Here is a 22744-nt window from a genome sequence, read left to right as displayed (position 1 = left end):
TGCACAGCAGTCACAGACAACTCGGCCCACGCAGGGCCAACCCTTGTTCTAGATTATATATCTAGAAGGGGAAAACTTGGGGGCCTTTTTTTTTTTTTCTTCTTTTTTGCTACCCTATGTTTGCAATCTGTTCATATCTAACCCTTCTGCTTCCTGGTGCACTACTTCCTGTTCTGTTGCTTTCTGCTTTCTTCTCAAGATGCCTGCAGCAGCTTTATAAAACACAGCTGAAGAATAGAGACTGAGTAACTTGAAACTTGAGGAAGGGGGTATGATAGCGGATGGAGCCTGGGGGACGAGACTTGACACTGTGAGATTCGGTCCTGCTTTGCCCTCCAAGAGCCAGGCTTCCTCTCCCTGATCCATCAGGTGGGATATACCATGGTCTTGCTCCCACCGAACTCTGGATGGAACCCATTCTTTTGTGGGAGATATTCTTTCAGTTTTAATATAGTCTAAGGAGATTTCATGGAAATCTAGTTACAAAAACCTTGCAACAATGAACTCTTTATTGTTTTGGGTTTTTTCGTTTGTCTATGAGCTTTTAAAAGTTTTTTCCTTTCTCTGGAATCAGAAGGAATGAGCTCTAGCCTCATAATCTACATTAATTAGCTGTGTGACCTTAGGCAAGTCATTTAGCCTCCCTGAGTCTTAGTTTCCTCATTTAGAAGCTGGTGGTAGCACCTGCCTCATTCCCCAGAATTGGCTGCAATTAAATGAAATGACGCTTGGAAGGGCTCTGTAGAATGTTACTTAAAGGCATAATATTGCCAACATTAATGTAACAATACTACTAACGTTAATGTAGACATTAATTAAATGTTAATTCTACCAAAATCTTAATTTATCCTCATAATAATCCCATCAGACAGGAAAGGCAAGTGTAGTGTGTCATTTGCATACATGAAAACTACTGTGTTGTTTTCACCCTCAAAATCTATTTCAGATTTGTTTCAAAGAAGATAAATACCTGCTGCACATTCTTTTTTATTTTTGTTATCTCAGCAGTCAGCTGTGTGATGGTAGAGTTACTTCTTCCTTGAGTGATTTGAGCTTGTTGCAACTTGTTCAACATTTTGTCAAGATTTAGAACATTTGCTGCTTTCCTAAGATGAGATATTAACATACCAGATTAGATAAATATACCATTATTCATTTATTTCACCTCGACAGTTCATTTGCCTCAACCAAAACCTTTATTGAATTATTTATAAAGTAAATTAAAATTACTCTTAAGTAAGGCAAAGTGCTGAAGCCTTCATTTTGAGAAATAGGTATATTTTAATGCCAATAAACACACACACGTATATATATGTATACCGAGTAGATACAGATATTGCCAGATAGAGAAACTAAGGATACAGGTCTTGTTTCTTAATTTGTCACAAGCAGAAAGGTTTGGGGGATGGAATGTCAATCTTCACACATAAAAACTATCCTTAGCCAATTCCAGTTCCCTAATTTCTCAAATGTAAGCAACACTCTCTAAGTCCTTATTGGAGTTGGGGGGAGCAGTCAAGAGGCCCCACAGAGAGCAAAGAGAGGACTAAAGTTCCTGCATTTTCAGGCTGTGTTTATTCAGGGTTATTTAAGCTTCACTGACATTCCAGCCACTCAGGGGCCCAGTCAGAGGTTAAAATCACAAGCATTCCAAGTGATACAGTCTATTTTTCAGAAACAAGCTCACCTCAGGTCAACATTCACCAGATACTTAGGTCTTTGGGCTCAAAACCACCTTGAGAAGAATGTATTGAGTGAGATATTAGACCTTTGCAGAGGCAATACTTGTGCCCAGAGCAGTTAGTGAAATTGCAAAATATCCCCTTCCCTACCCAACCCATCCTCTACTCCCGGTGGTAATCGTCTTCTCCGTTTTTAAACGTCAGGAGTCCCCCCCCCCCCCCCCCCCATGCCCATCATTTCATTTCTGTAGCATTCCCAGGGCACCAGTGTTCATTTCTTCTGTTCCTCACTACCATAACTTTTTACTGTATTTTTTTTCTTTAGATTTTCAATGTACTGCTCATTATAGCAAATTTAGAAAGTATCAAAAAAAGAAAACAATGTAAAGAAAAGTTTGCCAGTAATCCTGCTCTTTTAAGATATTGGCATCTTCTAGCATTTTCGTTTTACGCAATTTTTTCTTTTCATGATTGAGATCCTCTTCATGTATAACCTGTTACCGCTTTTTTAAAGTATTAACAGTACACTGTAAGCATCTCTGCATGTTATTAAAAATCTTATGTCAACATCATTTTTAATAGCTGTGTGACTGTACTGTAGTTACTGAATCTTCTTGGCTTGAAATATTAAAACTGGAAGGGGCTGGCCTATTGGACGAGTCTGGGCACGTCATTTGTGTCAGTGGATGTTGAGACAGGGAGGGTGGCTCAGGTGTCCACTCTGCTGAGCATCTGAAAATGGTGGTGGATGTTGTTGAAGTTACTATCACCATCGAACTGACCCTACGACCCTGACCTCGGCACCTCATGCTCATAAAATATCAACTTGCCTTTTCCTTTTGCTTGGCTACATCAACAGGGCAGAAGGAGGCAAGAATTAGTTAACTCTGCTTACCATACATATCATTTTACTCTTGCATTATTCTTGGGGCACTGGTGTCCATTTCTTCTATTCCTCGCTGTCACATCTTTTTACTATAGTCTTTTTTAAATTCAGATTTTCAAAGTACTAAAATAAGTTTACTGCTTATTATAGTAAACTTAGAAAGTACCAAAAACAGATAAAGAAGGGGAAGACACACCAAAATTCCAACCACCTGTTAAAGTATTGGCATTTAATTAGTATATGGCATTTACTGGTACACACTTGTACAAATGGGTGTCAGCCCATAGGAAGGGCAGAGTCTGAGGCAAACAGGAAGCAAGTGTCCCCGCACACTGCTCCCAAGTGCCCAGCTTCCTAGGACACCTCCAAAGAGAGCTACTTGGTGACCAAATCCAAGGTGTCCCTTGGATTTGGACACTGAGCTACTGGAGAGCCATTTCATTTGAACATTATAGCTCCCTAGGCAAACAATTTTCAGATGGTCTGTTAGGGCAAGATGAGAATTAATACTGTGCTTACCCAGCTACTTTGGCCTTCACCAAAAGCTTTTGAGCCCCTTCTGCTGCTTTATTTAGATTGTTCTCATCTGTCCTGTAGTCCTCACAGAGCTGGGTGAGTTTCCGTATTTTGTCAAGTTCACGAGTTAGATTTTGTGACTTTAGTGGTAGGTGGGTGTCAAGTACACGATTTGCAACCTTCTCTATGTCCTCTGGAGGCACGTTTTCCTCTTAAATAAGAAGGTTGGTGTTAGGTAATCATATTTCCTTAACACTGTATCATAAATAAATATAACCACAACAAACTCTAAGTCAAATGCACTAGCATTTGATTACGTCTCTAGAACGCAGGGATTAGATTATATACCTCCCATAGATTGCCCTTCATCCTCAACTTCCCCTTCTCTCTGGAAGAAATGCTGCTTGTGTAGGGCTGAATATTTTCTGAACAAAAGCTTGTTGGAAAAATGAAAAACTAAAGACTTGGAACATTGTGTATATTCTGTAAATTGTCCTCCTAAGAATTATTTATTATAAGTGCAGATTCAAAAGCAACTACAATGTTTAGATGCCTGTCATTAAAATTTAAACAGAATGAATGAGAGAGTGAGAAAGCACTGGGTTTGATGTCAACAAAACTCGATTCTGCCCTCCATGACATTAAAGGCTTACAATTTTTGTTCATCTATTGTTGTTGCTTTTTCTTTTTTCGGCAGCTGGCCAGTATGGGACCCTTGACCTTGGTGTTACAAGGCCACACCCTAAACACCTGAGCTAACCGGCCAACTCTTTGCTCACCTGTTGAGTTACTATACCTGATGCTACTATGCAAAAGCCTATTTTGAGATGGGAATGTGTCAGCACAAAGTACCATGTCAATAACATATTATAAAGAAGCTTTTAAGTACTTCTAGAAAAATAAAAATACATTCTCAGAAAAATAAAATCAACCCCTTCTAAGAACTGAAATGGAAGATGAACTGTTAGGGTTTGGCGTGACAACCATTTGTCACTCTCCAGCTCCTTACTGAACCCCCATTATGCACAAAGTACAATGCTAAGTCCCACAGGGAAAGTTAGAAATGAAGTAGACATGGGTCTCATCCCCAGGTGTTTACTGTCAAGTGGGGAAATATGTCATTACATACAAATATTGATCATAAAAGAAGTGATAAACATATGGCAAAATGCTGTGGGATTCCGAGGAAGAAGAGAACGCATCAGGAGTGTCTTCAAACAGGCATTTAAACGGGGCCCTAGGGGACAGCAGATTAAACTTGTGGAGACTGTGGGCAGTGGGGAGGGAATAAGAGACATTGTAAGATGAGGGAATCACAGAAGCAAAACTTGGGATGGTAAAGAAGCAGCACACAGGTTACTCTTGGTGGGACAGGCTTGGAGCAGATCGCACAAGTCCCTACATGCCAGGGTAAGAAAGGCTTTGTTCAGGGGACAGCAGGAGCCACAAAAGGCTTTCAGCATTTGAGTGACATGACAGAAGTATATATACTTTTTGGAGGCATATTCGCTTTAGCTATTTTGCTTAATATAAAAGGAATATTTTACTTTCTGTAATGTTTTTGAAACAATGTAACAAGATTTTTTTGTGAATAAGTTAAAACTATGTTCTAAACAGAATCAGGGAGTTGGCTCTTTAAAGAAACAGTAGCTATTTTTAATCAAAAAAGTTCTAGTGAATAGTGAGTTTAATTCAATCACTTATTCATTCATCAAATATTTATTGGCATTTATTATGAGATTATAGATTCAAATTTTTATATACGGAACTTTCGGGAGAAGTGACACATAATAAGGCATTCAGATATCAAGGAAAATATTAAGATGGTCAAAGAAGAGCTGGGTAGTAAGGGTACCATCCAATGTAATGATAATTTTTTTTGAGTATTATAGTCAGGAAAAGAGGAGACGCAATGGGTGGGTGAAGGACACTGCAAGACACGAGAGCCTCCTGGTCACCAGGTCTTGGGGCCCTGAACAGAGAGAAGTCTCTTGTATGGAAAAGGATTTTTCTCTATGCCTTGTTGTAATAATCTGGAAACAGATTTTTCCAATTTCTCAGGTTAATTAAAGTGAAAGTTTTCTTAGAAATTTATTCAGTAGCAAGAATGAAGAATAATAATAAGAGGACAGGCTCTACGACCCAGTGAACTAGGTGGAAAGCAGGTTATGTAGACCTTACTCCACATTTTCGCACAATTAGTCTGGCAATTTTGATTTTGTTTGTGTTTTGGTATCTGCAAAAACAGCTGAAATGTTCCTTAATCCAACCATTTCCTGGATCTGTGTCTAGTCAATACCAATCTGTTTAGCTAACTCATTGATAATTTACTTTCGAACAAACATAATGTCCAGAAGACTGATCCCCTGGCCACTTCCCATTCATTTTTACTGATTATTTTGGTAAAAGTTGATATCTGCCTAATTTTTTCTTATCTTCAAAATCAGAATTAGAAGATGCTAATACAATTGTTAGAAACACGGAGTTAGAAAACAAATACTTGGCCACAGTAGTCTCTTATACATATTAAGCAGATTAATAAAATGATTGTAGAGATTGTAATAGATGCCCCCATTGTTAATCAATTCATGTGCAGAGTGTTAAATTATTGAATTTGGAAAATGATTATGGAAGAGAAAGCCTTTTAAGATTAACTGTATATAGTGTTGTACCCAAACTGCATTATTTGCAGAGAGTAAGGTTTCAGATCAATTTCCAGCTGTAGTATTTGATTTTTCTCTTTAATAATTCTCTGGAGTTTAAAACAGACTTCTCCTAAAATAAGGCACAATGAATAATGAGTCAAATAGTTTTGTTTTGGTCAGTCACAGAGAGCCAACAGAAGAAAACTTGGAAAATAGTCAATAATAGTTAATAATCAATTTTTTTTAGATGGCATCTCACTACAGTATTTGATATACTAATTAAAGTTTGGCATATTTTGATCTCGTATCATCTGTCAGCAAAGGAAATTACTGAATCCTGATGTTAGGGAATCTGATAGAGTCATCATGTTGGACTTTCCTTTTTTTTTTTTTTGAAATAATTTTAAGTATAACGTTCATTTGTTTGGAATTTTAAATTCTAGAATTTACTGCTAAATTAATCTTATATAGAGAGCCATAATTTTTTGGCACAGAGTTAACATGTTGAGATTATTCTCATTAAGAAATTTAAAACCAAGGGGTACATTATTTTTCTGATTTAGTCATGTCACTTCCAGTTAATATAATTTGGAATTGGTTATAATGATAGAGTATACATTAAAAAAAGGGAAGAAACAAATACTAGCCCTATTTTTTTTTAAATTACCTAACAAAAGGCTTTTCACATTTTTGATTAAAAGATTCATTTTTTCTTCCTCAGAGTCACTTTGGTTTTCCACATTTCCCAGTTTTTCACTTAGCTGTAAGGCATTGTTTTTGGTAACTTCTGCCAGTTTACTTATATTTTTAATCTGAAATAAGAAAAAAAAAAAAATGAGAGAAATATACCATTAGGCATGTTCTGTGATGTTTGTTATTTAGTTGGGCCAAATAAAGCTGTCACTAAAACTAAACAGAAGTCTAGATAATTAAACCGCAGATTCATTTTAAAGTTCTACAAGGTGATTAGTTATGTTTTTATGTTTTCTTGATAACATGAATTTATCTTTTAGAACATTGTTAGTAATCAAAATTATTTAAAGACAAATTAACCTAGAATTAATGACTTTTCCTAATACAAATCTAAAAAATCTAAAACACAAATTCTGTTTTAATGAGACTTTATCATTCTGTAATAACAACAACTGGCACAGAAATTACTTAGGACCACTTACCTGCAGTGGTCATCATGTTTAACAGGTTGAGAGCATTTTCTTGTATAAAAAGTTAAAATCGTTATTCTTCTAAACATTCCTCAAATTCAAGTAATGTACTTTCATTGAAAGCTAACAAGAAAACATTCTTCCTCTTAATAAATGAGCTTGAACTGAGTGGGCTACAAAGATAAATTCCAAACACTTTGTGCACTTGGTGGAGGAATGACAGTACTAATAGGCTAGCAGCCTAGAAGTGCAAATTCCTATTAGCAACTTAGAAGTGCAATTCCTAATTGTGTGATTTGAGAAAGGTCATGGACTTTTTCTTGGGATTCCAACAAACTAGAGAAAGAGGAAAAAAAAAAAAAAAACCAACTCAGCAATTGGACAATATCACCCACAAGCTTGAGCTTTATTGAATAAATTAATTGTGACAGAAGTAGGGCTAATTAGGATCAAACATAATTAGGAAAAAAAATCTCCCTGTATTTCTCGACAAAAGGATCCCACTTAATTTGAGCTATACAGATTTTGTGAAAAAGGATTTAAATTATAGCCACTGGCAAATGATAAAACAAAATAGAAGGAATTACATGATTAAAAATATGTATCTTAACTTTACAGAGTTGAACCTTAATATTCTAGAACTTTCTCAACTTTAAAATGGATTATCATAAGTAAGAATGAATAGGAGTAAACTGAGAATTCCAGAAATAAATAGCAGGAAAGAACCGAGCGATCGAGATGAAATCTCAGGATAGATTAGTAGATAACATATTCAGAAAGAAAGAGATTCCTAAATTACTTCACTCTTAAAACATCTCTCTGCAATCCATCTTCTGTCATAATCAACTCCTGAGAATTCTCTCACAATCTCTTCTGGCACTCTTCCCTTTTTTAATCCAGAGGAAAATAGCACCATTTTATCAACATGACAACCTCTCTCTCATCCTTTTCCAGTTCTCCATTTATGTGCTGATTAAACCAGATTCTGCTAATAAGGACTTCAGGGGTCATCTTTTAACACAGATAGCTTAACACTATTATTAACTTAATAATAATACCAAGTGGCAATCAGGGCTCATTTAAATGGTTTGAGAGTCTATTTTTTTGAGAAGGGGCAAAATAACAATTAAGGATTGTTTTAGCCACTGAGATGTAAGACCAGGATTCGCATTCATCGCGTTCACTGCTGTATTCCCCAGCTTCCAGATAGGTGCCTAGCACATAGTAGGTACTCAATGAATATATGTTAAAGCAATGAAGAATCACATATAAGTGAAAAATTTTGTGGCAATATAGCATTATGACTATAAATAAAGAATTTCAATATTTAATTTGTGTAGGGATATTCTCTAGCTTGGGTAATCAGATACTGCTCCAGAACTTGGACTCTGGAGACGGACAAGGATGTAGAGGGTGTGTGTGTGTGTGTGTGTGTGTTAAAATATTCAACATAGATTGGTAAAAGATTCAGCTCTTTAAAAGCTTTTTCTTTGTTGTTAGAGGTTTTACATGTATTGTCAAAAAAGGAACAGATTGGGGAGCATGCCACCACCATGTTTTCAAAACTAGAGAATACAGTACATTCTCAAAAAAACCTAAAGAAAACTAGGTAATTATAAGTGATACTCATTTATAAATATGACAGAAATGTAAATGAAATCATTTCAAATTACTAGTTTCAATGATCAGATACTTAAATGGTAAAACAACTTTATCATGTCTATCAACATAGAAGAGAATTCAAGGCATAAGGTAATATTCCTATTATTTTCTAACATTAAATTCTAACATTAAAATTTGTATATTTAGTAGAATTTCAAATATATCCTTGAATTTATGAAAAATTATTCTTTGCTTTGCGAGATCTATAGTTTCAAACCTTCAAGGACAGGAGTCTTGACATTTCTATGTGGTGTTTGCTGTAAAGAAAACATGTCCACACAAGTCTATGACCTATAATAATGCTGAGTTCTTTCTCTGTTCTTTCTTCTCTCTCTCCATTTGCACACACACACTATATATACATATATATACATATACACACATGTATAAGAGAAAAATATATCAATACAATATTCCCTTCTACTTCTAAGTCCACATTTATATCCATATCTCTATTTTTATCCTGTATTTCCAGGCATAAGAACACCTAACACCTAGAACCTATTGTCTTTCGCTTGGAAGTTAAATGGCAGTTTTAAACATTTCACTTTGCTTCTTTATTGCTACAGCTTTACAAATAAAGCAAGAAAAGACATCATTTACCTGATTCTTCAACTCTTGAAACTGGTTGCCTGCATTATGAATCACAGATTCTACTTCTTGGGCTTTCTCGAGGGCACTTCTTGAGATGGCCAGGGAGCCATGACAGCTGGGACCACGACACTGCCTGTGGCCCTCCGGGCCCGTGCAGAGAGCGCCACCACAGGGCGAGCGCCCACATGGCAAGTTCCCTGGTTCTCCACACACCTTCCAAGAGAAATGAGTTATGTTAAAAAGCAACTTGTTGGCAGAGTTTTCTCTCATGCTCTCCAGGCTCACTGAGGCAAGGCACCGCTTTATTCCTATGCATTTCTTCAGTAGTTGTTCATGCTCGGTTCATTGGGGTCGATCCATTAAATGTTTCTTTCTTTTTTTCATTAAATGCTTCTTAGGCAGCCAAATAAATATCTAAATTATTTGTTATTAGTATTATGCCAATCTGTCATTTTATATTTATAGTTTTTTTTGAAAATAGTCAGATTTTTAGGGTTTCCATGTTAATTTCATTTTATTCTCTTATCATAGAAATTACCTTTTACTTATAACGAATCAGAAGGAGTACCATTTTGGAAATAGTAAATAATATAAAATAATATAATCAAACAATAAACTTTACTCTTTTGATTTTGATTTAACCTTGACTTAAGAAATACAAATTAAAAATATATATTTATATATTATTTACATGTTTATATAAAAATGTGTATCATTTATAAATATAAATTTTAAAAGAAATAAAAAAAATGTACGACATGGAAATACAGCTGAAGAGGTTTGCATACCAAGTAGAAACCACAAATACTTTTACTATACCATTATGAATATTTACCTTTTCATTCAATATTTGGATATCTGGTATCTTAATCTGCTTTAATTTTTCCAATGACAAGTTTCCTTTTGAGGTTAGTGTATCTAGGATGGTAAGTAAGCCATTCCTGGTATTTTCAGAATTATTTATGATGGAACTGGTTTCATTAGTTTTCTTTTCAGCAGATGATGATATGTGATAATACTTCTTGATGTTTTCTGAGGAATCTACATCAACACAAAATGAGGTAACATAAATTTTGTGAAAACAAATGTTATATATCACCTATCAAGATAATTATTCCACAATTTGGCTACTGTCTTGATCTCAACTATCATTTCAAAATTTCAACATCCTCTTCCTTTAATTTGCATTTAATGGGAAGGGATTAGGTATAGTATCATGGATATGAATAAAATAGATCCAGAGCACTGAGATTTAAGTCCACAGATATGGGTTGAGTCCTGGCCTGTGTCCTTGAGCAAATCAGTTAATCTCTTCGATTTTGTTTCTTCAACTGTAAATTAGTGATAATAATTTGTGAAAATTAAGTGAGATTACGTGAACATATTCTGTAAAATGCTCCACAAATGTATTAATTACAAATACCTATATAAGTCTAATGTGATAAACCATCTCTGTGAGCAGGAGTTGGACAATCTTTTTCTACAAAGGACAGATAATTAATGTTTTAGGCTATGTCGGCCATAGTATTTCTGTTCCAACCACTCACTTCTGCCATCATACCGTGAAAGCAGCCACAGTTTACTTCACAAGTAAACTGGTGAGGTTGTGTTCCCATGAAACTTTATTTACAGAAACAAGCTATGAGCAGTGTGCTGGCCCTGATGTTGGAGCTGATAAGGGCAGCTAGCAATAGCTCACTGAGTGCTTCCTATGTGCCTATGTTTCCCATCCATTTCCTTCCTTAGTTGTCACAAAACACTATGAAGTGCACATTAATATGATCATCCTCATTTTACAAATAAGGAAACTGAGGCTCTGAGGAGGTAAGTTATTTGCCTGAGGTGTCGTTGACAGCAAGAGATGAAGCCAGGATTAGAACACAGGTAGTATCACTCTAGAGCCTGTGCTTGTAAGCATTTCTCTCTATATTTCCATATTTGTATTAAAATACAAACTTTTGAAAGTAATATATGTTTTAATGTAAATTATAGGATATTAGACTTTTAAACAATAACTCCATATTTTAGGAACCAGTGGCCCAGGATCCTGATTTTTCCTGTCTACCTAACCATAATCTATGACAACCACACCTTATCTTTTAAACTTTCCTGGTTCTTACCCACTGCCATACTCTTTAGTATATCATGTTTTTCCTTTATCATGAAAAACAAGCAAACAAAAAAATGTTCCTATTGCTTGGAATGATTTTCTGCTTTTATTTATCTGGCAAATTTATTTCCATCCTGTGAAGCCCTATTCAATTGCCACCTACTCCCTGAAGCCTAATTAATAAACCCAGGAAGAATTCAGTTCTTGCTACTCTGTTTCTGAAGCAGCTTGAAGATGCTCTGACGTAGTCTTAACGTTGTTTGGGGTTGTTTATGTTCCTGTTTCCCCCAGTAGACTGGAATAATTCAAGGGCAGAGACTTGCCATAAACATCTCCCTATTTCTACTGCCTAGCACAGTGCCAGGCATTGAGAAAAAGCTCAGTAACTGCTGTTGGACTGCAAAATCTAGAGGACTGGCATGGGGGCAGTTTTACTTTATTTTACCTGGCTTAGGGTGACCTCTGATGGATCTCGAGTTAATCCAGATTAGGAATCAGAGTGAACTCCTTAGTCTTTATATGCCATTTGTATTAATTAGTCTGTTTCTGTTGCTTACAGCAAAATGCCTGGAACTGAGTTATTTATAAAGGAAATGAAATTTATTGCTTACAGTTTTAGAGGCTGGAAGTCTAAAGTCCAGGGAACACATCTGATGAAGTTTTTCCTTGGTGGTGGCTTCAGTGATGGCAGTGAATCACATTTAGAAAATGACAGAGCAGAGAGAGCAAGAGAGAGACTCTCCTCTTCTTTTAAAGCCTTCAGAACCACGCCCCTGACCACCATTTTCAACCCATTCACTATTGCATGGTTCTACAATCTAATCACCTTTTGAAGGTGCCACCTTTCAATTACCATAATAGGATTTCCCACCCTCTTAACCACATCACAGTGGGGGACAAGTTTCTAATCATAAAACTTGGGGGACACAATTCAATCTATATCAGCATTTATTAAGCATCATTAATAGATCTTTGCCAGAATTTATTTCACTAAATTTAGACATTCCTCTAGGGTAGTCAGGCATTCCTAATAGCCATCAATTTTTTTTTCTCTTTTACGTTAAGATCAGATGAAAAATAGAAGCATACACATAGGATAAGGAAAAGAAGCCAATGTTTTTATCTTGACATGGATTCATGTATATATTTCCTTTACTTCTCAATTAGATGGGTTAGATGTGAATAAACTCAGTGCTGCCTCTCTTGGTAACGATTGGTTGTCTATTTCCAGATATAACAGGGATGTCATTTTAAACAGGAGACAAGCTAATTGAATTTCTGCTTTAGAATTCAACTTTTTCGGGCTGACCCCATGGCACACTCGAGCGTGCGGCGCTGGGAGAGCAGCAGCGCTTCTGCCACGGGTTTGGATCCTATATAGGAATGGCCGGTGTGCTCACTGGCTGAGCGTGGTGTGGGCGACACCAAGCCAAGGGTTGCGATCCCCTTACCGGTCACAAAAAAAAAAAAAAAAAAAAGAATTCAACTTTTTCTCCAGGTTGATCTTGTTTTGGCATGGCTCAATTTCATTTTAAGAACTATGCAATATGAATTTAGGGCTTCTAGTATGTAGTAAGACTCCAATCCCTACAAAGTTCTTATGAGAAATGTGTTTAATTCCTGTTTGCCACATGTCCTTTGCATTTATGGTTGCTGGAAATGGAGTGACTTGTACACACGAAAGCATAGAAACATATCTATCTCAATTGCTATGGTCATATTAGAATTTCTAAGTTGGTGATTACTCAAGACCCCTTACATGGTTTGGCACTAGAAGATTACTTTGGATTTTAGTATTTGTTTAGTATCAGACATTATTAGCTCTACTTGTTATTTTGAACAAATGCTATCCAGTCTCTGCAATGTTTAAAAAGTTGAAATATCCATGTAAAAATAATACCTTTCATGGGTGTGTTTGCATGTTCTAAAGTGCTCAGGCGCTATGGTGGTAAGCATGGGATGACACCCTAAAGGATTGCACTGTAGATTTCATCAAACTTTGTGCAGAAACAGTTGAAGTGAATTTTTTCTCTTACCCATGATGCTTGCATTAAGGACACTAGATTGCAAATCAATTTCTTTCTGAAAGTCTTCAAGTAAGAGGTCTGCTTCATTCCTTATTCTTCCTATTGTTTCTTTCAGATCTTGAAATTCATACACTGTTTTCAATTGTTCATTTACCTGTATGATTTGTTTTCTATTGGAGAAAATGAGGGTAAATGTGGTTAAGCTTGTATTACATTTGATACATTGGTGAAAAAAAGATGCCACAAAAAATTGCCCTCATTATTAGGTATCCTCAATTAAAAGGGATTCCCCCAGCCCCCAATTTTTCATTTGAGAGTTTATAATTCTGTTTAAGACTCATCTCTTTCCTCTTAAATCAGCTTCCTGGAATATTTCCGCACTCACTTAAAATTTGACCACTATACAAAGGGTCTCATAGAGTGAAGGTTTTTAAATCTTTCCATTTTAACTGTTTATGCTCTTTCTGTCTTCCTTTGCTTTGGCTTTCAAAACATGTATGCAGACATGGTTCATTTAAGTCAGTCTAAGAGAGCTGGTCTACATTCGGCTTTCAACACATTATAAAAACAGAAGCCCTTACCCAGCCAGTAGTAAAATCACTTCTTTAAAATAAATCTGCATTCAGCAAGGTTCTTCTTAGTGCAATATGTGTACAGGGTCTTAACATTTAATTTCCATGAGTGACAAGGAGGTTTTCTTGCTGACAAGTGTACCATGGGTGTGTTCTTTTTCTATCCCTGTCTTCTCTTTTTTTTTTTTTTTTTTGTCTTTTGTCTTTTTCCGTGTCCGGCAACGGATCGCAACCCTCAGTGTTGCCCCCGTACCGGACCAGGGACCGGCAACGGGATTGCAAACCTCGGCGTTGCTCCCGTGTCTCGCTCAGCCAGTGAGCGGGAGCCGGTCCGTATGTGGGATCCGAACCCTCGGGCGGGAGCGCCACCGCGCTTCCCAAGCGGCGCACTACCCAGTGCGCCACCGGGCCGGCCCTATCCCTGTCTTCTCTAATGGGGAACACCTCTGTTTTGCTTTAATTTGCTGGTTCAGAACTTACGGTTGGTTCACGTGAATAATAGATATGTCCCTCATGACGGAGAACTTGGGTGAAAATCTTGAAGGGTTTGGTTGAGGGAAGTTACAATATGAATTTATGGGACTAATTTATCTTGGCATAAGTGATCTGTTCAAACTCTCCCTTCTAATCTACAGACTTTTCCTTCAGGCTCCAACTGTCAGGATAATAACAACAATAAAAATAATAATAATTATCATTATTTTAATTGGTACTTTTAAAGCACTTACTATGGGCCAGACACTATGCCAAGTGGCTTGTAAAGAATCCTATGAAACAGAGAATTTATTCCTTTTTTTTTTTTTTTTTTTAAAGATGGGGTCTTGCTATGCTGCACAGGCTGGAGTGCAGTGGCTATTCACAGGCACGATCCCACTACTGATCAGCATAGGAGTTTTAAATGGCTCCATTTCTAATTTGGGCCAGTTCACCCTTCCTTAGGCAACCTGGTGGTCCCCTGCTCCCAGAAGGTCACCATATTGATGCGGAACTTACTGCAGACACCCGATGGGCATAGTGCACTCCATCAGAACTCCCGGGCTCAAGCAATCTTCCTGCCTCAGTCTCCCCAGTAGCTAGGACCAGAGGTGCACCCCACTGAGCCCAACTTTATCCTCCTTTTGGATGAAACTGAAGCTTGGAGAAGTTAAGTAACTTGCCCAAGGCCACACATCTAGTAAGTGGATTGGAACCAGGTGTTTTGACTTTGGAATTTATGCTCAGTATGCTCTGGGTTCTTTGTCTTTCCACTCTGTTTTGACCTGTAATTTATCCAGCATATGTTTGCTACATAACTACACCAGGTCTGGAGAATACCAACAGAGCAGAAGGCAGTCCCTGCCCTATGGAGTCCCCCAGTGAGGCAATGTGAAGGAAACACAAGCCTTTCTCTGAGGAGATCAGGGAAGGCTTTAGAGAGGACGTGGTGTCTGGGTGGCCATTCAAGAGAAACAGGAGTTCAGCAAGTGGACCAGGAGGGGACAGGCATCTTGTCTTCTGGCTGAAGAGGCTCAGGAGCCACAGCTTTTCATCACCTTGGGCCTGGGCTGGGATTCCTCTTCTCTTGCTCTCTCCTCTCAGGCTGAGCTTGGGGCTCTCGCAGTCTCCTTGTCTACAAGGTCCACTGTGGATTGGCTCATTCTGCTTTCTTGGTACCACTTTGTATGACATTTTCCTGATGTCTACAAGTGCAAATCTATGGTCCATGGGCCAAAGCTAATCCTCAGACATGCTTTCTTTGGGCTCTCCAGTGCTTTTTATAAGCACTATTGGGTTAGCTGCCTACATTTGAAAGGGGGCATATTTCCACAAAAATCTGGATGTCTGACATCTCTTGAAAAGTGGGGTGATCTGGTAACACAGGGCCCCAATCCTGCAGTGCGAAGTCTTGAGAGGGGTATAGACGAGGCCATTCTAGCCTGCCAGCTTGACTTGTGACATGTGACTTCCTTGGGCCCTGTCACTGCGATTTTGATGGGGTGGCTCTTTCTCTGAACTATCAAGGTGGGTTGTAGCTTCTTCCTTGTATAATTTTAAGCAATTACCATATACTTCTGGGGTATTTGCCGATTGATAATGAGTGGCCTTATATTTACACTTGTGTTATGTATAACATAAAACTCTGTAGTTTCAATTATTCTTTCATCTAGGACCTTTCATTGAGGAGAGGAGATATTTTGCTATGTGACCACATTGTTTTGGTTTCTTAGTAGACCGTGTGCTTCTGTGAGGGTAGAAATGATACCCAATTCATCCTGCTTTTGTCCGGAGCAAGTCGCCAAACTTTGCTTCTTGAGTCACAACATTTGTCATAACTACTTGACTCTGCGATGGTGGAGGCCAAGCAGCCACAGAGGTTAGATATGTGAGCAAATGGGTGTGGTTGTGTTCCAGTGAAATTTCATTGACAAAAACAGGTGCTGTACTGGATTTGACTTGTGGGCTGCAGTTTGCTGACCCCTGGCCCACAGCAACCAACCAAGTCTCATGAAATGGTTGATACATGAAAAAAGGGATTGCCTAATATGTGATAAAAATGATTTTTGCATTTTGAAGGAATAACCATACTTGCTATAAGACTTCACATTAATGTGGGGGCTTCTAAACAACTGACAAGTTTGAGAAGATTTGGCAAATCTTCCCTGAGTGCATCCTTGAAAGAAATATATTATTTGTATTAGGAACTTCCAGTTTCTTATCTTTCAGCTCTGCTTGGTTTGAGCTTCTCAGTTAACCTCTTAATGACTGTCTTTTTGTTAGCATCAATGGCATCTAGGAAAATCACATGTAATCCTAACTAGGTAAGAAAGAGGCAAACATAATTACCAGCCTGATTATAAACTGAACAATTATCAGTTCCCTGTAGTTTATGTAGGTACCTTTGAAATTGAAGGCTGAGGATGTTAAAGCTCAGCAGGAGTTAAGGTAAATCAGGAGTTTGGCAATCTATTTCTTGAGCACAAATCTTACCTAACAGAGTCGTGGTAATCCTTGACTTTTAAGAATTCCTCAGATGAGAAAACAGGATGTTTCAAAATCCTTTCTATTTCAGACATGTTCTCTCGGAGGCCTTTGAAGTTTGCCTCACAGACAGGCAGGGTCTCTCTTTTATCTTCCATGTTAGCAGCCAGTCTAATTAACCCTTGCACTGCTTTGGAGAGGGAAGAAATGGTACGGTCCCATTGATCAAAGCACAAGTGACATCGAAGACAAGAAGGGAACTCCTGGCCGTGACCCCGGGCACAGCGGTCACATTGCTGGCCACTGACACCCTCCCGGCAGTGGCACATGCCTGTGTCCGGGTCACAGATGGGCTTCTGGGTACCTGCCCTGTTGCAGTTGCATGCTAAAAAGGAAGAGAGAAGGAGCAGAGTCTTATGAGTAGCTCAAGAATAAAGCCCTGTCCTTTCTCCTGAGAATCATCCCAACTTACATTTCTAAGGTAAACATTTAAAACCAGTAGAATTTTAGAGATCTGTGCAATGGTCATTAAAATACAGCATACCTCTCTATATTCCACTAACAAATCAGTTCATGGTTTCTTTATGGAAAATATTAGATGTTGTTGTTATTATGTGAGTGTACACATATGGGTTGTTCATCTGTTTGAGTGAGGAACCTGGATTTAATGGTGGACAGCACAGTACGGTCCCATTGATCAAAGCACAAGTGACATCGAAGACAAGAAGGGAACTCCTGGCCGTGACCCTGGGCACTGCTGTTCCTGCCTCCAAGTGACTTGGGTGTGTCATAGATTCTCTAAGAAGTCCCATGACCACACTTTTTTTTAGTAAAACCCAGCCTGGGTGTCTTCCATTATATAAGAAGAACTAGTTCATTCTCAAAAAAGAAGGGAAAATTAAATTCATTTTGTCTTAGTTAAAAAAAAAAAACCGATAGCACACAGCACTTTATTTGTGTAGGTTTGTAATCAAGCCCAAGGAGGGACGATGGGGAGATCTACTGACATTACTGCAATTTCCAAAAGGTTAGGGAATTACTAACTGTGTCTCTGGACTGACTGCAAGGAACAAGTGATTTAAAGATGCATTTGACAGCTTGAGTAAAAATAATGACAATTACAAATAAAACTGATTAGCACACGACTTCTCAACTAGATACAATCTGTCTGGCACATTGGGCTTTGGTCTAGAGGCCTCAGCAGGAACCCCTTGGGGGCAGCATTATGTCACCTCACCAGCTGGAGGCCAAGATTCCATCGCATTATCTGCTGTTCTCCAGGAGCTTTAGTTGGGTCTGTGGCCTGAGTTAACCATTTGCAAAGTTTCCTCTACTGCTTCACTATAAATGATTAAAGCATTTTTATGAATTAAGATTACTGAAATGTTACAGGGACACGGGGAAAGAGGCTCTCTAAGACATTTTCCAGGAGCCAAAATACCTCCCTCATTTTTACAGTAGCAATTCACTTAACACTGAGTAAGTGGAACCTGGAGAAAATCCTTGAGACTGTGTATTTGAATGGGGTAAGGGAACAAAGGCAATATTTTTAGCCACAAGAGGACATTTATGAAGAAATGGAGAGTACAAAAGAGTTACCATGCATGGCTATGTAGGGGTGACCACAATGATAAGCCTATCACATCTGACATTTCTTTGGATTGACTTCCTTTGGAAGTTGACTTTAAATGGAGAGTCACAAATCTCTAAATTTGTGCTGTCCAATATGCTAGCTACTAACCACATGTGGCTATGTACATTTAAATAAATTAAATAAAATAAATAAACAATTCCATTCCTTGGTTGTAGTAGCCACATTTCAAGTGTTCAATAGCTACATGTGTCTAGTGACTCCCGCATTGGACAGAGAGAATGTAGAGCACTTCTATCACTGAAGAAAGTTCTAGTCAACAGTGCTGCTCTAAATCCTACAATTAGTGCTCACACATGGAATGGAAGACACTGGAACACAGACTCCAAGAGGATAGGGCTTTGCCTTGCCTGTTCACCACCTAGAGTGCCTCTAGGCATTCTATGAATATTTGTTGAATAAATGAATAAATGAATACACAATAGACCCCACGTCATGAGGGTCACTTTGAGGAAACATCTCTTCTCTGATTTCCTATGATCTATATCTCCCAGCCTGTACCTCAATCCAGAGTAGTTCTTTTTCCTCAATGTGTTTCCAAATAGCAGAAAATTGGCTACAAGTCATGACCTTAGAGGTCTGTACCATTATAATGACTTTGAGGAATTTTAATTTTAATATACGAATTTTTAATATGGGCTAAAATTTAATATAGGCTAAAGGTTTTAACATAGGAGAAAAGTAATCTTTTTTATAGGGCTATAAAAATATCATTTTCAAAAGTAGGATTTAACTTTGTGAATTTTCTAAGTTCACATTGTTAAAAGCAACAACCAATGAAAAGAATTTAAAATTCAGCTGGTTCCCAGCATGCCCTTGGTAGGGCCAGGCTGACTACTCATGTGTTTTCAGAGAGGGAATACTCACGAATGCATCGTCCCAGTGGATCACCATAATAATTTTCCTCGCATTCACGGCAGTGTTTTCCACCATAGCCTAATTTGCACGGACACTGGCCTGTAAGCTGTGGGAACAGTCGTGGGTGAACAGTTGACTAGCTTTATGGTCTAAAAAAATAATACATTTTAGTAGAGAACATTTTCTCCTCCAGTGATTTAGAACATCCAGCTGTGCAAAGGCGGAGGAAGGATGATTCCCATGGCTAGCAAACACCCCCAACAATACCAAGGATTAGGAGTTAATGAGTTTTGATTTAGGGCTCTTCAATATACCGCCTGCTTCCAGCTGTTCAGGGACAGGTGGCCCCAAACTGGGAAACATACACAGTTGTAAATGAAAACAAAACACATAATGGGCAATGGGCCACATGTTTTTCCTCTATAGTTATGGGAGTTCCCCCATAAGAGAGGGAGGCCAAAGACCTGGTCTAACATTCATCAATTAATTTGGCAAATAAAGTTTCCATTATGAAATATACAATGTAGTTTCTCCCAACTGGGTTAGTGTTTTGCTCAAAAAATCACAATACTTTTTGTACTTTAGGCTTAATATTTTAATGACAGTTATTTAACTGTGTTTTTGGGAGAGGGCTAAACTTCCCTGTATCCTCCCAAGTGGATTCTTGACCAGCTTTTCTGAAAACTGAGGAGGTTGGAAAACTAACAGGAGAAAATATAAAAGCAAATCACTATTGTCACGATCCTATATTATACGTGACCAAATCTGTTTAAACAACAACTCCATAAGCATGTTTGCAGTGACTAAGTAGCTGGATTCACAAAGTGACTGGATCTATCAAGCTTCTACCCATCTTTGGAGTTCCCACTGGCTTCTCCTCAGATACGGGGAATTACGGGGAGCTTGTTGCCTCTGAGGCCTGTCATGTTGCTGCTTGTCCTTGACTGTTGGGCAGTGCTTCCTCGTTCTGCTGCAGAATATGCCTCCTTTTCACTTGTTCCCGTTGCTCTGAGCCCTGTCTTACAGAATTGCACAAAACAGGCAGCCTTCTCTTTCCTCTCACAGTCCTCCCAGCTAGAGATGCCCATCTCAACTCACCTTTGTTTCTGTTCTTCAGGCTGACCACCCCTATTTCCTTCAAGCCTTCATCACAGAATACCATGCTTCTATCCTTTACTGTGGTTGTCGTCTTATGGACACATACTAGTTTGTCAATATAATGTTTAAAATGTCATGCTCGGAAATAACAGTAATGCTCCTGGAGCCATCTGGCCAGTTGAGCTGACAGTGGGACAATGACTGCCCTGAACCTGGGTGTCGCACTCTCCCTTCTCCAGCCTGAACAGGCATTGCCTCTTTGGCAGCCCTGCCACACTGCCAGTTCACTTGAAGCCTGCATGCAATGAAAATCCTCAGATGTTTTTCACAAGAGCTGGTGCCAAGTTATTACTCCCACCCTGGGTTTATGCAAGGGATTTTAAAATCCCAATTGCAAAACTTTACTTTTGCCCTATTAACATTTCATCTTCTTGTTTCCAGCCTACATGATAGCCTGTTCAGATACCTTGCCTCTTGTTCTGTCTTTATATTAACTTACAGCTTTGCAATATCTGCAAATTTGAGAAGCATGTTTCTCCTACTCCATCTAAACTGTTGATGAAAATATTGGAAGCACGTTTGGATCTCTCTGTGGAAATGCACTAGGGACGACCTCCTGGCTGACATAGAGACATTTATCAGTAGTTGTTTAAACAGCTGGGAATCTAAATGTCCACATGTTTTCTCTGTACTCCAATGAAAGTGTTTCCTGATTGTAGAAAGCAACCTTCCCAAGGGAACTCTTATGGACCAAATAACCAAAAGTCCCTGTCACGAGTGGCTTTTTGGTTAAACCAATGCTACCTGCCTTTTGGCTTCATAGGCTGCCCTTAGCCTTTGTGACTGAACTGTGTTCTTTGTTGAGTGCTGCTACAAATGTGCTTCCCCAAAGGTCTAAGAAGAATGCCAGAGGGTGATGTCATGAACATTAGGAGTTCTCATGAATTAGGAAGCCAAGCAGTCATGTGGACAGCCACCAGTTTATTTCATGTTTGGTGGCTTCAGGTGTGGGACTGGAGGGGAGCATATAAAATAGGCATAGTGCCCAGATCTTGGTTTCTAAAACCATTTTCCAACAAAAGTACTCCTTGGAGAAATGGCAGATTCTATAACTGGGGCAATAAATATATAAGATCCCTGGACTATTTTGCAGTACCAGAAAGTAAGGAGGTACTTTAAAAAACCCTATAATATTGGGATTTGTCAAAGGGACACAGGAGCCAATTGGAAGAGCTTCCAATGACCAAAGCTGAAACAATTTGAACAACAAAATAAAGTAGTGTTGGACTATAACCAAAAGTGTAGCATAAATATCCATGAATCTATACTGATGTGGATAAATGATTGAATAAATGAATAAATAGGGGATAACAGACAAATCTCCAGTGAAGAAGAATTCCAAATGATTCATGGAGATACTGTGCTCTCATGGAGGTAGAGCATAACTCTCTCTTCCTTAAGTGTGGGTTGTGCATGGTAACTTCCTTCCAATGATTACAGTATGGAAAGGAGGCAAAAGAGTAACTTATAGAATATAGAAACCTGACAAATACTCCTTCAGCTAGGTGATCAAGATTTACACCAACAGTGATAAGTCTTGTCAATAATATGTATCCTTGGTACAATACTATGAGAATGTCCCTTTACCTCTCTAGTCTTCTCTCAAAACCCATAACCCTAGTCTAACCATGAGAAAAATATTAGATAGAATTGAACTGAAGGATATTCTACAAAATACTTCTTAAAACTATCAAGGTTATTAAAAACAAGGAAAGTCTGAGAAATTGTCACAGCCAAGAGGAGCCTAAGGAAATATGATTTCTAAATATAGTATGTTCTGGATGGGGTATTGGAACAGAAAGGATACTAGGTAAAAACTAAGGAAATCTGAATATGTTACGGAGTTTATTAATGATAAGGTATTAGTATTGGTTTATCAATTGTGATAAACGTATCAAACTGATGTAAGATGTTAATCATAGGAGAAACTGGGCATGGGGTACATTTTCTATGAACTATCTTCACTTCATAAATCTATTCTAAAATTAAAAGTTTATTTAAAAAAGGGTACGGTGGGGCCGGCCCGGTGGCGCACTGCTACAGTGCACCGCTTGGGAGCGCGGCGGCGCTCCTGCCGAGGGTTCGGATCCCACATACAGACCGGTTCCCGCTCACTGGCTGAGCGAGGTGCGGGCGCAACACCAAGGGTTGCAATCCCATTGCCGGTCCCGGTCCGGTACGGGCGCGACACTGAGGGTTGCGATCCATTGCCGGACACAAAAAAAGACAAAAAAGAAAAAAAAAAAAAAAAAAAAAGGGGAC

The 22744-nt window shown here is 38.4% G+C and overlaps 1 protein-coding gene across 1 annotated transcript in view; it reads right to left on the bottom strand.

Moving 5' to 3' along the window:
• The window catches only part of LAMB4 (laminin, beta 4), a 93978-nt gene that overhangs the window by 8302 nt on the left and 62932 nt on the right, over positions 1-22744 (bottom strand). The window contains exons 24-31 of the mRNA XM_008567361.1: positions 19334-19430; positions 16825-17200; positions 13295-13455; positions 9984-10189; positions 9158-9361; positions 6397-6541; positions 3088-3295; positions 971-1106 (exon numbers count right to left, since the gene is read on the bottom strand). Of these exons, the coding sequence (XP_008565583.1) occupies positions 971-1106; positions 3088-3295; positions 6397-6541; positions 9158-9361; positions 9984-10189; positions 13295-13455; positions 16825-17200; positions 19334-19430 (1533 nt within the window). The remainder of the gene's footprint in view (positions 1-970; positions 1107-3087; positions 3296-6396; positions 6542-9157; positions 9362-9983; positions 10190-13294; positions 13456-16824; positions 17201-19333; positions 19431-22744) is intronic.

This window comes from Galeopterus variegatus, unplaced genomic scaffold (assembly GCF_000696425.1).
Source record: "Galeopterus variegatus unplaced genomic scaffold, G_variegatus-3.0.2 Scaffold313, whole genome shotgun sequence".
NCBI classification, from domain to species: Eukaryota; Metazoa; Chordata; class Mammalia; order Dermoptera; family Cynocephalidae; genus Galeopterus; species Galeopterus variegatus.
Note: the sequence above shows the minus strand (reverse complement) of the source record. Positions and strands in the feature narration are given on the sequence as shown.